Consider the following 19061-nt stretch of genomic DNA (forward strand, 5'->3'; position numbering starts at 1 on the left):
AAATGAGTTAGGGCAGCCCTAAGCGAGATATAGGTGTATTTAATTTGAGTTGAGCAATACCTGCTTGCGCGCGTATAGTGAAAAGGTTTATTTTGTGAATTCCAAGTGAATGACAATTTTGTGATGCCATTCATATGCGATTTGAGATTTTTAATGCATGATTTAATTATTGAATGATGTTAAAGATTTTCTAATTTAATAAACCACAAACTCTTAAAATCTTAACTTTTATACAAATTTATAACTTTTGTAATCAAGGTATATGTAAACTTGGAACTAATTATTTATTGGCAGAAACTTTGTTATTTAATATGATAAACGTATGGTAACAAAAACTTTGTAATATTGTATAAATTACTTTTACTAAAATTTAATTACACAAAAACAAAAATTTTGTACAAAATATATGAAAATAAAAAACAATCTCGAATTCGACTAAGTCAATTTTTCGACAAATATATACAAAGATTCGGGACCTTGACTACAGCAATTATATATATCTATAAATATATACCTAAAAATATATATTATATATGCACAAACATATAGTTAAAATAAAAATACTTTTTAATATGTCTATGAACTAAATTCTGATGTTCTTAACATGTTATTGATTTTACCTTACTGCACCGTTTGCTTTTGCTTTTGTTTTGTTTTCATATTGTATTTACGTCTATGATACACTCTCTACTATATAAATAGATCCAGTAGTGCTTTGTGCCTTAGACCAAGGCATTTATATATATATTAATATTTACAGTTTATGCAGCGCGTGTGTGAAATGCAATTGCATATTTTATAAATTACTTATTATATGCAAATATGTATGCAAATTTTTAACTTATACGAATAGTGCCTTTTCTTTTGTTGCTTGCGTCTGTTATGTGTTATAATCATCATGTTGGGAACTAAAGTAGCTCACCAGACCACTAAATTCACTTTCTTGACCTTCATTATTTGCGTCTGCGCTAGCAGGTGCATTAGTTGCGGCTGGTGTAGATGAAGAATCTTCAGCGCCATCAGGTTGTAGTCCTGGAGAGCTACGTGAACCAGATGATTCACCTCCAATACCAAGTGGTGACTTTGCTGATTCTTTTGAGTATGCTTCCAGAGTTATTAATTTTTTTCGCGGCTCTGGTGAAGCTTCCCGTTTTAAAGTTGTTATTGGTTTTGTGGCTATTTCTGGTGTCGGTTTGTTATTAGTTGTTACAGATATTGGAGATTTTTCTGATGAAGGTGTCGAATTAGAGGCAGGAACTGGTGGCGGTACAGCAGATACTGTTGATGCTGTTGATGCAGCTGGAGGGGCTGTTACAATAACTGAACTTGTAGCAGAAACTGAATGTGGTACTGTTGAAGGCGGTGCACTTGTTTGTTGTGGCGCTGTAGTTAATGGAGGCGGGTTGGGGTAATAACCGAATGGCGGATAACCACCTGTAATGAAACAACAAATAAGCATTAAAATAAAATATGTTACAAATTAATTTAAATAAAAAATATATATATTAATATATTGTACATACGTGGTCCACCTGTGTACTCTGGGCCTGGTGGAGCTCCACTGCGTATATTAGCTGCTCTAGGACTGAAGTTTGGGTTTCCATATATTGGTGCTCTACATAAAAAATGCATTTTAAACAAATCACAATAACAAAGAATAAATATAAAAAGCTTTAAAAAATAAATATTTATTAATGTTCTTAAAATAAGCCTTGTAATTTTTATAACTTTATTTTTAATAAAATAAACAAACGTTTGAATCAAGAAAATTTACCATAAATATAATTTGTATAGAATTTATTGCGAATGAGCTTACAAAAATGTAAAATATGTATGTAAAAAAACATCAACATTAACTAAAGCAGTTTTCTCGTTAATTGAAATATCACTCCGGACATGATTTTCTCTATTAATCGAATTCATATGAATTTCAAAGTAAACCATATTCAAAGGATTCATTTTAAATTCATTAAAAAAAAGAAATCTAAAACAACAAACAATATGAATGTGATAAACAGTCCAAAAAAATTGTATTAATTGTAAATGTGGATTAAACCAGTTAAAACTAAAGTTAGTTGAAGATCACCAATCAACAAACTAAAGTTCCCCAATATATCCAAACTGACCGCAGCCAATCAATAGATGAAGTAAACTCCTCTACAGTTGCCACTTCTCCAGTTACTGTCTTAAAAGACATGATAATTATTACAAGCCCTATATTGTATTCCATTGTATTCCATTGTTTGATAAACTTTTAATATAACTGTTTAGTTTATTATTTTTATTTTTTAAACGAGCTAATTTGATCATTAATTTGTTATTATTTGCCGTGGCAATACTTAATATCTAACGGAATAACCCAGTAGAAAAAGTGGTCTTCGAAGACATTGTCTTCAAGACGGTCTTTGATACCGCGTCCAAGCAAATTTGCAAAACAATTGCTCAAAACATGAATTTAAATACTCTTTCTTTGCTTTCTCTCTCATTTTTAGTGTTCATAGCAACGTATTTGAATTTTGCCTCAGATGACGCTATGTTTTATAAATGAAGTGACGCAATAATTTTGAAGTGTAGTAAATAAACATTTGTGAAATAAATATTAAAAAAATCAAAATGAATAAAGAAACAAAATCATTAAACTATGAAATATTAAAAAAAATAAATTAAATCAAAACAAATTAAATATTGACTTAGTTCCTGGAAAATATATTGATATTAATATTGAAGACAATAATTCCAGTGAAAGTTGTTTAAGAAACGAAACAAAGGATGTTGAAAATAAAAAAACACAGGATTAACAGACGTTGTGATAATGTTATTTTAGAACTCTTAAGATCAGAAGGTTTAATTGTACCAAAATCCTCTTCAACGCTTTTGAAAACATATAAAACTTCAACAATTGATGATAGCGAAATGCTATAAATTATTTTATATTAGTTTTAGTTAATTTTAGATATATTAAGTTATATTAAGTTAATTATTTAAATTAATTTTCACTATGTTTACTAGTTTTTACTAGTTTATTTTTAATATCTTAATAAAATTTATAATAATTTATAATAAAATTTATAATTTACTTTTAAAACTTTTAATTTTGAATGTAATGTAAGAAATTATTATATAAAATAAATAAAAGTACAAAATACAACAATTTCTTTCTACTTATTTAAAGAGAAAATTGAAATTCATTTAAAATTTAAAGAGTGCAACAAAAGAGTAGAAATAAAAAAAGGGTGAAAAAATTATATGAGCACTGCACTAAGAGCGCACAACTTTCTGTCGAATGCGTCCGTTATGCAAGACATGGTCTTCGAGACGGTCTTCGAGACATGTACACAAAAATTCATTGAAGACATTTGGCTAATTTGTATGAAAGTTGGTTCTTGACCGTCATACATTTGGATCGATCGGTCTTCATGTATGTATCCATGTCTTGAAGACGTCTTCGATGACGGATCGATCCGTTTTCTACTGGGAAGTGCTAAACTCATCCACTCATCTTTATTAACCGTGTATCTTTTATTACAAAACCAGATAACACAAAATCTGAAGATATTCCGGTCACAGAAGAAGTACTACTTTGTGAAATTTTATTGGTTTTCATATCTAATTTCGAGCTGCAAAAATCGCTGGATATTAACATATAATATAGACAGACAAAACGAACTAAATTTAGGTTAATACAAAAAAAAAAACTCAAATAGTACATTTTAAAAAAGGAACAATAGAAACTACAATAAATTTATTTTTAAACAATTAAAAACAAAAGACATTGTTAAGAGCTATACATATTTAGAAGCAAACTTCATAAACTCATCATTAGGTAAATGTGTGGTCAGTCTATAGCAACTTCAGGTTGTAGTCCTGGAGAGCTACGTGTAGTCCTGGAAGGTTGCATACCCCACCAAAACCGACACCAAATAAACCAAATAGACTTCATTAGATTTTGGAATTATTAAAAACTTTTCAAGTTCTTAAATAATGTTATACATTATTTTGATGAATGAAAAAACTCTTTAGAACATGGTTTCCTAACCAGTCATGTAGACATAAATTTCAACTAAATTTTATACAAGATTACTTTATACAAGATAAGAATTTGCTAGTTACCTGAATATTGTTTTTTATAGCTTAAAAAGTCATTGCTCAATCGTGACTAGTATTCAAATATATAGTATTACACTTTTGCATTAAAAAGGAAAGCTTATAAAATTGAAAAAATTAATTTATGCTTTAACCAAAAACACAATACTCTTTTTTATTGAATATACACTAATATCCCTAAGAATACTTAGTCCACCTTAAAGCGATTCAAAATGAGCACATGTCAAGTCAATCTACAAATTCGGGAAGAAATAAGGGCAACATGCTGCTTTATTGTCAAAAGATAGAGGATTAGATATTTTATCTCAAATAAAGAAATATATTTAAATGAAATGACCCCTTCCTATATATATATATTTATCTGTATTATCTCGCTTTTCCATCACGTATTTACAGTTCTGTATCTATATATTGTTTTATATCGTTAACATTTGCAAAGCTTATGCTTATTGAAAGGTTAAATATAATATAACAATGTTTTTTTTTTAAGCAGATAATATTCACTACTAGGTAGCAGCACCCAAAATGTGATAAAAATAAAAAAGCGAAGCAAGAAATTTAACAAAAAAAATTTGTATTAATATTGGAAAAATAAATTAATTAGATTAGTCTTTGTTGAAACTTAAAGACATTCATACAAATCTATTGAAATCTTTTTACTTAGAAGATTTTCAGTGTAGAAGCATAAGTTTACATGATTCCTATATTAAATACAAAATATATATATAATATATATATATAATATATATATAATATATATAAATATTTACATAAAATATATTAAATGCAAAATATATATATTATATATATGAAATATATAATATATATATAGTATATATAAAATATATAATTTAAATAAAATTTATATAAAATATATATAAAATATATAATTTAAATAAAATTTATATATAATATATATAAAATATATATAAAATGTATAATATATGTATATAGTATATATAATATATATATAAAATATATAATATATATAAAATATATATATATTATATATAGTATATATAATATATATATTTTATATATATTAAATATATATAAAATATATAATATATATAGTATATATAATATATACATATATTATGTATAGTATATATAATATATATATTTTATATATATTAAATATATAATTTATATAAAATATATATAAAATATATATAAAATACATATAAAATATATAATAAAATAATAAAATAAAAATGTATATAAAATAATAAAATAAAAATATATATAAAAAATAAAATAAAAATATATATAAATACAGTCAAACTTCCATAACTCAGTCCAAGTCCAATTTTGCAAAGGTTCGACTTATGGAGACTTCGAATTAGAGAATTTTTTTTATTTTTGAAAAAAACTAGAAATACATTTTAAGTTATTTATTTATTTCCAATCAAATAAAGCACAGAAGTTATAGTGAAGTAAAATATTCAGAAATTAGGGTTTGTGATTTTAATTTTTTTTTTATTTGTAGTAAAAAGAAATTCCAATTCATTCCAAGCATTATAGTGATCATCAGTTGTAGTATCATTCGTATGCAAATATAAATTGAGAATTTTGAATAAGTCTTCTACTTCATTCTTTGGAGGCTGATGAACAATTACATCCACCGAACCTTCATCATCACTTTCTGTTGCGCTTAGAATTGGATCCAGTAATTTAGAGGTATAGTGCTCAATAATATCGTTATCTGTAGGAAAGCTTGATGTACAAATTTCAATGTCAAGCTCAATATAATATAATGGTTAAGAGTAGCATTGGAAGTTGTTTTATTTACTTTTACATCAATTTTCGCTCTGCATCAAAGTTATTCAAGAAAATAAAAGGAATGTCGTCGTGTTCGTCCCATGTAGAAATTTGGTCAAAACCAGCTTTTTTAAAACAGTACACTATTGTTTGACTACCGTTTACTAGGGACTGGCATTTGTACAAAGAAGCAACATAAGAAAGAAAAAAATTGAAGCATTTGGTTTAGAAAATGGATTTTCCCTAACAGCAAAATGGATTTATACTTAAAACAAAAATTCGACTTATAGAATGCACTTTCTCATATTCCTATCGGCACGGAACAAAATTTTTGTTCGAGTTATAGAAGTTCGAGTTACGGAAGCAGAATTGTATGTAATTTGCTCTCTAAAACGTTGGTGCACTTTTTCTGGTTCGAGTTACGGAAGTTTGACTGTATATATAAAATTTTTGTTAATCGTGTTTGCCAAAACCACAAATCATATTTATCTTAAATATGTTAACATATAAAAAATATTTAATCAGCCGTTTTAGTTGAATCTGCCAAGTGGCATTATTCCCAAGCCAAGACAGACAAGCTCATAAGGTTAAGTCATCAATATCGTATATGTATCACTCAAATTGCACAATAAGCAATGTTTAATTATTTTCAATTTACCTGTAAGGATTTAAATGTGAAGAAGCATGTCGTGCTGGTGGTGGAGTACCATATATATTCATTGGTGTGCTATGACGTTCAGCTTGAGATGGTGTATATTGAAGTCGTACTCCAGATGTTGCTGCCGCCGCAGCAGCAGCAGCCGCCGCAGCTGCAGTTGAAGCTGGGCCATGATTTGGTTGCACACTTGCACCACGTAAAGGTGGACCATATGTCGGACGCATACCTTGTTGTGATGGCATTCCAGGTATTGTAGGTGGTGGTCGGATACGTTGAGGTGGATTCACTTGACGCTCACCTGGTATGCCTTGTTGCGGAGGTCCATAAAAGCGAGCAACTATTAGAAAATTATTATTCATTAGTTATCAGTAATATTACTACAGTTTTATATTTACCATCTACATTAGAATAAAATCCAGCTGTAGCTGCAGCAACTCTTCCAGGTGGAATCGGAGGAATATGTGGCATACGTGTTATAACTGAAGACTGTGATTCAATAACAGGGCCAGGAGGTTTATAATGCTGCTGTGCTGATGCTACGGAATGTATATCTGGTTTGGTATCTTTTGACTGCGATGCCGCTTCTAATGCTTTTTCTTTTGCTTTAGCTACTTTTGCTGCTAGAGCAGCTGCATTAGCTGCACTTACAGCTGCTGCTGCTTGTTGTTTCTGAATTGGATCTCTTAACGGTGTAATTTTCTTACGTCGTCCTCTTGGACGTATTTCATTAGTTCCAGTAGCAGTTCCAGGAGTGGTACTAGAAGTAGGTCCAGGAGTAGTACCAATCGTGGTTCCAGGGGTAGTTCCAGTAGTGGTTCCAGTGACAGCTACAGCGGCAGCAGAAGAAGTAGTCAAGGTAGCAGTGCCAGAAGCAGTTGTTGTAGTGGTTCCAGTAGCTGAATTAGTAGTGGTTTCTGTTGTAGGTGTAACACTGCTTATTTGTTGAGTCGGTAGTAGTGGTGGGCGTGCTGGCATCATATGTGAAGGAGTTGGTGTATGTCCTGGTGCTATTGGAGGCAAATGATGTGCAGATTCATGCTGTTGTTTCATCTGCTGTTGCTGTAAGTGTTGTTTAAACTGTTGATGTTGTATCTGTTGGAATTGCGCATGCAATATTCTGTTTTGCATTTGTTGGTCTTGATGTTGCTGACGATGACGCTGCTGTTGTAGCTGCTGCTGATTGAATTGTTGTTGCTGAATCTGTTGTTGATGTAGTTGTTGTTGTTGCATTTGATGTTGATGTATTTGCTGAAATTGTTGTTGTGCAAAACTTCGATTAAGTGGTTGCCCTAGTGGAGTATTCAGAGCATTTTGCAGTAAATATGTAGAGGGCGCAGAATGTCGTTGTATTATCTGTCCCATGGGCAAGTCTTGATGTGAAGTTTGATGACGTAATAAGGGTGGATGCATTGTGGGCATGGGTAAGCGTTTTCTTAACGGTTCTTGTAATCCTGACGTAGTCGCACTTGGCATTTGAGATAGTGCTGCTAAAGAAGGATTAACTAACAATTTTTCTGTATCTTTAGATTTAGATTTAGTTGGTGTTCGTAAAACTTCATCTGCTGGTGGTAATTCCCGCACGGTCGCCCCATCAAAATCTTCTTCTTCGTCTACCATTCTCGCGATTTCTTCTTCATCCATATCTTCAGGCAAGTCATCTGGCAAATCGACATCATCAAAAGTAGGTTCGACTTCAGCAACGTTGTCATTATCACCAATATTTTCACCTTTACGCTGTAAATAATCAATATCTAGTACTTTTGCCTGACGTATAACTGATAAAGGTACTGTCGAAAGTGAGTCACTCGGTTTAGCCGGAGAACGTTTGCCTTTTTCTTCTCCAGCTTTAATAGGTGTTAAACGTGGTGTAGCAGCAAGTTTGGCACCCTCAGCATTTTTCTCGGCCAACATTCGTTTAATTTCTTCTTGTTTTTGAATAAACTTTTCACGTTCTTCTGGAGGAGTATCAGGTCGCTTTACGCCAGGTTTTATACCACCATCTGAGCTGTCATCATCAAAATCTTCTAAGTATGCATATCGACGACCACGTGTACGACGTGTACTATCGCCGCTATCAGATAAACTCTCATCATCAGAAACGTGCTTTTTCTTTTTCTTGCTAGTTGTACCTTTACCCTTGCCTTTACCCTTGCCCTTGTTGCTTTCTTTGTTCGAATTATTCGTTTTAAGAGGCTGTGATCTAGGCTGCTTTCCAGATCCTTTACCCCCACAAGCATCATCATCATCTTCATCATCTTCTTCCTCTGATTCAGTAATATCATCGTCAGAATATTCAACACGTTTTTTAATTTTAATTGGTTGTTTCTTAAGTTTTGGTGATTTTCGTGCGATTGCAGTTGTATTTCTACGTTGCTTTTTACGCTTTGATGGATGCCATGCACCATCTGAATCCTCACTAGTTGTATCGTCACATAAGTCAGCACTGTCAAGATTTTCAGTTAACTCAGATAAATCATCAGCAGTTTCCGATTCTGTATAATCGGAATCATCTTTACGTTTTTTCTTTGTTTTAGGACGATTTTCTTCTTCGTCATCATCAGAATCTTCAACCACGAAATTACGCACCTTTCGTCGTTCACGTGCAGCTCGACGTGCAGCCTTCCGTTGTTTCTTTTTACTGTGCTTATTTCGACGCTTATACATTTCCAAACTTGAATCGCTGTTTGAAGAAACAGATACAGATGTGTCTTCTTCCTCTTCGTCATCAAATGACGAAGTTTTAAAATCTTCATCAGATGCATTATCTTCTTCTGAACTAATATCTAAAGTTGTAAGTTTCCTCGACTTCTTCTTTAGAGAAAGTTTTGGCCTCGCTTTTCGCTTTAATGATTCTTCTTCATCTGACTTCTTTTCTTCTTTCATTTCAGAGTTTTCTCTATCAGAAGCTTGTTGATTCGATTTTTCAAGTTGTTTTAATCTCGCTTTTTCTTCTTTATCAGCTTCTATTATCGTAGTTATATCTTTCCCACGACCCAAATTACCTGCACCCGCAACTTCGTCCATTTCTTTCTTTAAAGCTGAGTTAATGAGATCATCAAACTCATTCAGACGATAGCTTACATTTATTTGGCGCCGTTTTCTTAATTTGTAAATTGGTTCGTTGTCACTGTCAGAAAACGAATCTGAACTTGATTCATTTTCTGAACCGCTCTCAGATAAGGAATCACTATATGATGCACTATCAGAACCATGCCTCTGACGACGCGTTCGCCTAGCTCCTCTAGCTGCAGCACGTCGCCTTCTACGGCCATCGCCACGCCTGCGTTTTGCTGTATCAATATTATCATTTTTCACTTTTTTATGTGAGTTTTCTCTACTTAGACTTTTACTATCTTCATCACTTTCTCTATCTCTATCACTTTTCTCATTATCATTACCTTCGTCACTACTACAAGACTCACCATCATGATATTTACTTCTTTTACTTTTTTTGCGACTTTTTTCTAATTCTAAACGTTCTTGTTCAGCTCGTTCTGCTTCTTGAGCTAAGCGTCTTTCTTCTTCTTCTTCCCACTTTTTACGCTCTACCATCTCATCAAAATTTTTAAGTTGCATTTCCAACGCTACAATTAACTGTTCTTGCTGACAAGGTGGGCAATACCAATCACCTTCAGGAATATAAAAAAGAACAGGCGATAAACATGAGCAATGGTAACCTTTATCACAATTATCACATAATAATATCCATTCTGGATGATCAGATTTGCCACATTTTTGGCACGCTTCTTCATCTCTATTATCTCCGTCGTCTGCATCTTCTTTACGAGCTGTACGTGCGCGTTTCATTGGTACAACTTGTGACTCATCTTCAATATCTGATTCGGGAGAGAACTCATGATCAGATTTAAAAAGTGGTGAACCAGGGTCAGATTCATAATGAGGTGGCTCTTCATCTTCTTCTTCGGGTTCTTCTTGTTCCTCTGATCCAGACGACCAACCGTCTTTTCCTGGGCATTTCTTTTTCGATTTTTTTTTTAATTCAACTAAGCACTCATCTTCGGAAGACGACTGTTCAGATGGCTCCGCCACAGTTGAATCAGCTTGTTTCTCTGCCTTTTTTTTCTTTTTTAACTCTTGTTTCATTGTACGTAAAGCTATTTCTTCAAGCTTGCGTCTTTCCGCTTCTTCTTTTATTTTTTGTTGTGCTATACGCCTAGATTGGCGTACGGGTGTTTCCGCGTCTGTTGATTCTATTATGTTTGTAGTATCTACTACTTCCCGCTTTTTACGAACACCCCGATTAATTGAACTTTTATTAGCTCCTGCTAATGATTCAGTTAGTCCAGATTGTTGTTCTACAGCTTCCCTCATTTCAAGGGATCTGACCATTTCTAATTCTTTTTTCACTAAAATCGGGTCATCTTTTTTATTTATTTTTCCGCCCAACTTTTTAACCGCCTTTTTATTAGAATCAGCATTATCAGTTTTAGGTACAGCTTTATCTACGACAGCCTTGTTATCTTTAGGTTCACTTTTTATATCTTCCTTTTTTATAACCACGTTTGTTCCACGAGTACGTTTTGGCAATGAGAGTTCAGTATATACAACTACCGCACCACCTCTTCTGCTAGAACGCCTATTAGCGACGGGCTCTGGCGGCGAAGGCGTAACTTTCTTTTTTAACTCTTTTTTAGGTTCAGAAATATTACTTGTATCTTCTTCTAAATTTTTTTGTTTCTTTGGTTGCTCTATTTTTTCATCATCCTCTTTAGATGAGTCTTCGATTTTAACATTTTCATTCAAAATTAATTTATCTTTTATAGTTTCAGGTATATTTTTTTGTTTAATTTCTTCACTGCTACGTCGCTTACGTTGCCTTTCCGGGGTTTTGCGCTCTAAAGATTTTTGAAGCACTGTACTTTCTTTTTCGTGTTCCTCGATTTCTTGTTTAACTTGAACTGAAACATTTTCCAGTATTTTCGTAGGTTCTACGGCTACTGGCGATGCTATTGTTTCACTTATTGTACGTTTTCTAGGTATAGCTTCTTCATCACTTTCTTCTTGTCTAAGCTGGGTCAATAAATTCTTTTTTAATGGTTTTGTTATTGGAGATTTTCGTGGAGAGTTAAAGGTTTTTTGTGTTTTTTCTAACGCTAAAGGAGATGTTTCAGTGTTTGTCATTTTTGGTACTTCAGGTGCCTTCTTCAGTTTCTTTTCAATTATTTCTGCCAATGTAGGCTTTTGTTTGTTTACTGTTACCGGCGGACTTGGATTAGGGACAGTGGAAACAGTTTCCTCTGTTTTAACTTCTACAACATTTGGACTATTTTGTTCTATTTTATTTGTGTTGCTTTGATCCAGTATTGTGCTGTTGTCATTTTTGTCATTCACTGGTGGAGATTTGGGACTTTTTGCACATTTTTCTGAACGAGCCTTTGGCGAAATAATTTTTCTATTTTTTCGGCTATCTTCTTCACCACTGGATGAAGTCGTTTCTTCTGTTGCAACTTTTTTTGCCTCAATAATTTTTCTCAATTCAGTATTTAGGCACTTAGGACGCATTTTTAAACGTTTACCACCAACATCTAAATCGTTTGAGTCATCAACCAAATCTTCTTCAACCTGGTTTTCGGTATTACCTTCTAACTCACACTCAGAAATTGATTGTCTTGTATTTCGTGTTGAAATAAATTCAGCCAAACGCCGCTTACGATTTGGCAATGTTGCTGGGCTTAGAGATTTTGTGGATGCCGAATTCAATGATTGTGATGTAATAGAGTTATCAATATTATTACTTTTTATATCACTAGTTGTAGGTTCTTCAAGTTTTTTGGGAGACATATTTGAATTTTCATTATCAGCACTTGATTGTAGTAATTCAACGGGTTTCGGTGAAAGTACTGCATTTTCAGTATTTAATTTAGGAGGAATACTTACTTCACATATGTCTTGTCGTTCAGAAACAGCTTCTAGTTTTTCACTTGAATCGTCTATTGTTTCAGTTTTATCTATACTTTCTTCTACTGCTTTTATTTGCAATTCATTTTTGTTCGCATTTGGCTGTTCTGCAATATCATCATTAGGTACGTCTAAAGCTTCGCTAGTAGGTGTTTGTATGTCATTATTTAAGTCTGTTTGTACATTATTTCCCAAAATTTCTTTTTCAGAGTTAACAGGCTCAGATTCAATTTCGTTTACAGTTTGTTCACCTTGTACTTCTTTGACAGTTTCAATTTCATTTTTGATTTGAAGGCTCTCAGTATTTTTAATTACATTATTATCGTTTGATACCTCTTGTTCTGACAATAATGCAGATTTTTCGACATCTTCATTCTTTAATATCTCATTATTTGAAACCTCATTACTTATATTTGCCTCTTTTAACGAATCTGTTTGAATTTCTTCTAAAATTTCTTCTTCTTCTTTTTTATCGTCTGATGAAGTTTCTTCCTTTACTGTTACGTCTTCCTCTAAATTTTCATTTTCCTTAATTGTGTCGTTACATTCTTCTTTACTTATTTCTATTTCAGGTCTTCTATCAGTATCTGGCAACTGTTCCGTTTCTTCTATGTTATTTTCACCATTCGTTTTAATATTTTCTGATTCAAGATTTATTTCGTTTTTTATTTCTACTTTTTCTTCATTATCAGTTTCTTTTACTGCTTTTTTATCTTCTATTTGTTCTTGCACATTTTTTGCAACATCGACGACATTTAATTTTTCTTCATTATTTAAATTAACTTTATTGTCCTCCAAAGGTACTTCTTCCTTTATTTTGCTTGTTTGAATGTTATCTATTACATCATTGCTTTCCTCTTTTTCCAATATCGATTCATGTTTTGTCTCAATATTTTTTTCTTTAAACTCTTTATTTTCAATTTTCTCATCTTTGCTTTCTTTCGATAATGATGACTTTGGAATTTGTTTTATAGGACTTAATTTAAGACAACCAGGTTCTCCAAAAAAAAATGTTGCTTTGGGCTCGTCATTAGGAATTTGTGATGAATTTTCTTTAATTTTTTCGCCATCACTTTTAATATTATCAATTTTATTATTACCAACTAAAGAAGTTTTACCTGATCCATATCCAACAACATAAAAAACAGGATCTTCTATTATGTCACTGTAAGTCGCTTCATCGTTATTGTTCTCAATTTCATCAAAGTTCCAAAAGAAATTGTTCACATTATTTTCGTCTTTACAGTCGTGACCATTACCTTCACCACGAATAATTAAAGGTGGCTCTTCAATTGCTTCACCAATGTCATCTTCAGAGTCACCATCATCATCATCGTCATCTTCTTCATCATCGTCAATGTCTTTTTCCTCATTTTCATCTTCTTCTGCAGCAGCACTGTCTATGTCTTCTTCTTCTTCACAGTCATCTTCATCATCGTCCTCATCTTCATCATCATCGTAGTCATCCTGATCTTCTTCACCTTCATCTTCGTCAGCATCATCCTCATCAGTTTCATCGTTTTCTAATTTAATCTTTTCGTATTTACTTGGCTTTTTAATACGCTTAGAATCCAATAACAAAGGACGCAATTTTTTCACAGTTTGTTCTTCTGTTTTTGTTGGTGATTCTAAATCATCTAAAGAACGCTTCTTCGAAATAGTTACAGGTTTCGGCGAATTAATTATTTTCGATTGAGATATCAGCAAAGGCTTTTAAAAAAAATAATTTAAAATATAGCAGTTAATAAATATTTTATGACAAAATAAAATTTAATGTTTTCATATTTACCTTTACTTTTTTGACATTTTCTTCATGCTTGACTTTAAGACTTGATGGTTTTAAATAAATTTTAGGTATTCTTTGTTGTCTCTGCCGAATTTGCTCTTCATCGTCTTCAGCAAAAACGTCTTCATTTTCATTAGCAGTATCATTATCATCATCAGCATCCTCCTCTGATTCTTCAACAGGTGGTATATTATTTTTTAAACTGATTTTATCTACTTTATGCGATTTAGTTTCATTCTCAATCTTCGGCACAGCTTCATCCTTGGCTTTAGTTGTACTATCAACATCAATTTTGTTTATGCCATTCCCTATCTTTATACGTATATTAGGAATTCTCGCAGTTTCTTCTTCTTGAGAATCATCCTGTTCTTCAGGAGGCGGAGGTTTAACAACAGGTGCAGCACAACTGTTACTACTACTTGTGTCTTCATCTACGACGCCAATATCGTTTGAAGGTAATACAACTTCATTTCCACGTAACCTTGATATTAAATTAACTAATTCTTCACGATTAGTTGCAACCACTTGCCATATTTCTTCATCTAAATGCTCCTGATAAATTCGCAAGTTGCAATCATTATCTTGGGTTAACCAATAGGAATGCCCTAAACGATCACGTCCTATGGGTTCTGAACGTAACGAGTTTGCACTTAATGCAAGAATTTTAGAACGGAATTTAGCATTTCTCTCGAATTGACTTTCCAGTAGTTCCTATATATAAAAATTGTATAGTATTATAAAAAAATATATTTAAAAAAAAAATGAAGTCAATAGATTCCAATAATCCGAGTCCTTTATTTAACAATGGATTTAGATAAAATTACAATATGCTATATATTTTCCACTACGGTATAGGTCAAGCTTATTTCCACAGATTTTGGGCTTTAAAAAGTAAAATCGGAAATTGGAATCAAGTCAAAGAAGTACTTACACGAAATATTCGTAATTTGACTTTGAGACTGGATTTTTTATAACCGAACCGCTCTACTTCCCAAGCGTCTTGTGCCGAATAGGAAAAACAAAATTTACTTAATGCCCCCTCCCAACTCTTTTCATGAACAGTCTTTCTAGTTTTTCGTAAAAGCTTGATGTGTAAATCACGTAACTGAGGCGCAACTGAAATGAAAAATTCATTCAAATTAAATTAAATATATTAAATGAAATACGTTTATACGTTTCTTTAAAGTGAGTTATATAGAAGTATAACTTAATTAAATATTATAGTATCCTAAAAAAGAATATAGGTGACACATAACGTAGAAACTACAATGACATGCATCATTGCCTGAAATGGAGTCTTCTGTGTGTAAGTTCGAAAGATAGATTAAGCCTGACATAGAACAAGAGATTCTATATTATTCTGGAAAACTCTGATAACCATGAATGCCAGTATTATTTAATACATATTATATTAAACATATATTTATATAATATGACTTCACCATATATATGTATCTATAGTACATACTCTCATATATATATCAATGAATAAACCTTTCAATTGCACTAATAAGAAATAAGAAACGCCAGCGACAATTATTGTCATATCTTCATTGTAAATGGAAGTATATTACTTTGAAAAATCCGCATTTAGAAAAGTTATATTATGATTAAAGACTCAAAAATATTAAGTTTACCATATAATAATTAATTTCAGTGTTTTCAGGAGGAAATCTTCAACATACTTTCTATTAGCATCTTGCACACAACTGTCAGAGACCGGGCAGTGCTCACATTCTTATGGAAGTCTGTTTCGTTTGCTAAAATTCTGATAGGATTCGTTATCAATGCACTTGAACATCGATAACGAGTGATTACAGGGTGTATAACCACAGCTGTTGAATCAAGAGTTATTCATTTAGAATTTCACCCACGTATGAGCCCGGGGAATGAAATGGACTGTCTCTAAGATTTCGTTAAAAGCTCGATCATTTAAATTCTTACTTCTTGAAATCACTTTCTAACCTAATCAAAAACTACTTTAATAATTAATTTTTCTAACATAATAGTAATTGTGATAGTTAAGTATAAGTTAGTTAATTCTATGTTACAAATATATTTAATCTATCATGATTAACAGCGATAGCGTCACTACAGTGGAAACGTAACATGCAAGGTGAAGGTGAATAAAATATTGCAAATTAAATTGCAATAGCCACAATAAGAGCAATAAATTATGTCAATTAAAACTTTTCTTCTGTTTAATCGAATCCAATACATATATGAAGCAGCAGAATTACTCATATTATGCATACTTAATACGAAAGATACAATAATTCTATTGTTTATAATATCGCAGATGAAAAAGTGTGTAATTACCAATATCACTTTTGTCCAATAAGCCGACAGCAGCGGAGCCATCAATTATGCCCGAATAAGACACCTATCCATTTAAAGAAACACGCTATGCTGACAAAAATTAAAACTGGAGGCTAGTATCATTGGCTCTTAAGGATATTTTTTTATAGGAACGTGCTTTAAGCAAAATTTTTACTATATATAGTTTTTTATGAAATGCATTTTTATGATTTCATGATTATACGAACATAGTACAAATCAAAATCGGGGTTGCAATAGTTATCCATATACATATACGAATAACTGAAAGTTAAATTTTGTTTATATCAGTATTTTAGTTCTTTATATATAAAATATGTATATCAATAAATTAGTGGCGATTTTAAACGAACAGTAGTTGAAGCGAAGTAATCTCCATTTGAAATCACATCCTGCTCTCGTTGCATTAAGCTCAGTGCCCAACAGCATACTTTTGTACTAAATTGTGCTGGCCAAACTGAATGCCGAAGAAAACCACATCCACGTCTGGTTGTGTCAATCATTCACTTTTGCTACTCTGTTTGTAACGAACTCTACTCTTAGAAAATAAGTAAAGACGGAGCAATGAACAGTAATAAATTGTTCCAAGAATGGCAGGGTCTACGTTCCGGAGCCACTCGTCGAGTTCGACGACCAACTACCGTTCGCCACACCCAAAAAGATGTGCCGTTCGAGTACACACGCAGATCACTGTGGTTTACAACAATATCAACAGCAATTACAAATCTTATTCCTTGTATATTAGGTGCATTTCCTGAACACGCTTTATATGTCGATTGTAATTTATAACGAGATTAGCAGTTCTCATCTAGGCTGTATAATTAATTGGAAAAGGCGAGCAGTACTTGATCTATTGGTAAGATCAATGATACCAGCCGTTTCTTGAACTCAAAAATAATTGCATTCCAAGGGCTTAAAGTTCATTCAACATAGAAAGGTTTTATGTCAAACTTCTGTCAACTATTTAATTTTTTTAATTAAAAAAATTAAATACTTTATTCAAACTAATTTTATTGTTAACATTTTTTGAATTCCTTATCTGGATTTTTGAGTGCATATGGTCACGTATATTTTAAGCTATCAAAAATTCTTTGGAAGGCATATACTGAGACATATACTAGTCAATACAAAACTATGTTCTGATATCATTTCTAGTATATTACTATGCTAATAATATGTACCAACAAAAGTTTTAATTCGAAATGTAATTTCTCTTTAACAATGAACTCTTTTTTCAAACTTTTTTTACACGATATTTAGTTTTTATTAATCCATATGTCGCTTAGAAAATCATTTACGATAGACAATGATGGTACAATTTCAATTAAATTAATTTTAGAAGGAATTATGAATAACTCACCCTCATCTGAATTTGTTAGCCATTCTTGTAAATGCTTAAAATTTGGCAAATCGACTCCAAGGTCTTTAGCGAATTTCTGTAGGAATGCGCATATGACAGCGAACTCTGGATCGTTAGCGCAATATCGTAAGGACGAATTAATGGCATCTGCATCCTTACAATTATCGGTTGAAGATGTTACTACACATTCGGATTCTTCCTCTGCCGCCGGTGAAACTTCTGCTACTGTTAATTGCGTCGCTGTTGCTGCGGATAACATCGACGACGCCATCGAAAAAATTTTTTCTAATTATAATTTAGTATTTAGCTTCTATATAGCAACATTGACAATTTCCTTTTATAGTTTTCACTGCTTTTTAATCAATATAAAAAATTTATTTAAATGTGTTGATAATATATTTAGCATAGCTTCCTTTTTTAAAATTTAATAATAACAATGTGTGAAAATGCAAACATAAATATGTGATGTTTTCAATTCTCTTTCTTTCCCATTCTTCTTTTAATTCCATTCAATTTTATATGTAGCTACAACTACAGCACAAACTCAATAAAAATTTTGCTTTTTTCGTATGCACAATTTTTAAAATATATACTATAAAGTTTTTTTATTGAAATTGTCCCAGCAAGACATTTACTTTTTACAACTTTTTTTTAAAGTTGAATTCATGTGACTTTGTAAAAAAAATCCTAACAAAATACCGGAGTACACAAAAATAACAAAGATTTTATACATAGAAAAAATTCAACTTCTGCCTCCTCTTTCGAAGTATTCGAAAAAGAGTGTTCATGAACCAAATTACATGGTTGTATTTCAAAATATATTGTAAGACGTCAAAACGATGGAGCAGTGCTGACAAACACACACTAATTTAGAAAAATGGCTTGCAATATTCCGAACATTAAAATAATTATGCATATAGACCGTGTGCGAGTTCGAGTAAATTTATGGTGAATTGAGGCAAATAGTGAATTATGTCGGTATGGCTGCGAATGTTGGTATTTACCAGAATTTCGAGTACGGTTAATTAGATAAAAATGAAGTAAATTAGATGTTATAATTGTGAAAATTTTCGACTAAATTGAAGTAAAGTAAATTGAAATTTCCTAGGGAATTTTTGCACTGCACTTATGTAATT

At 31.9% G+C, this 19061-nt stretch overlaps 1 protein-coding gene across 1 annotated transcript; it reads right to left on the reverse strand.

The window, feature by feature from the left end:
* Window positions 1-528: 528 nt before the first annotated feature.
* Window positions 529-18670, reverse strand: LOC119662227 (titin). Its single transcript, XM_038071805.1, has 7 exons — window positions 17926-18670; window positions 15160-15344; window positions 14232-14939; window positions 6919-14152; window positions 6524-6860; window positions 1524-1615; window positions 529-1434 (listed from the first exon to the last, which is right to left on the reverse strand). The coding sequence occupies exons 1-7, from the start codon at window positions 18194-18196 to the stop codon at window positions 881-883; spliced, it is 9381 nt and encodes a 3126-aa protein (XP_037927733.1). The 5' UTR covers window positions 18197-18670; the 3' UTR covers window positions 529-880.
* Between the last annotated feature and the right edge of the window lie 391 nt (window positions 18671-19061).

Source organism: Teleopsis dalmanni, chromosome X (assembly GCF_002237135.1).
Source record: "Teleopsis dalmanni isolate 2A chromosome X, ASM223713v2, whole genome shotgun sequence".
Taxonomy (NCBI): domain Eukaryota; kingdom Metazoa; phylum Arthropoda; class Insecta; order Diptera; family Diopsidae; genus Teleopsis; species Teleopsis dalmanni.

Bases quoted from the DNA above. Each gene is read 5' to 3' on its own strand.
- LOC119662227 (XM_038071805.1), bottom strand. From the start codon at position 18,196: ATGGCGTCGTCGATGTTATCCGCAGCAACAGCGACGCAATTAACAGTA. The intron at 1,616-6,523 runs GTAAATTGAAAA...TTTTTTATGTAG, and splicing joins TCACATTTAAATCCTTACAG to AGCACCAATATATGGAAACC. The intron at 1,435-1,523 runs GTATGTACAATA...GTTTCATTACAG, and splicing joins AGAGTACACAGGTGGACCAC to GTGGTTATCCGCCATTCGGT.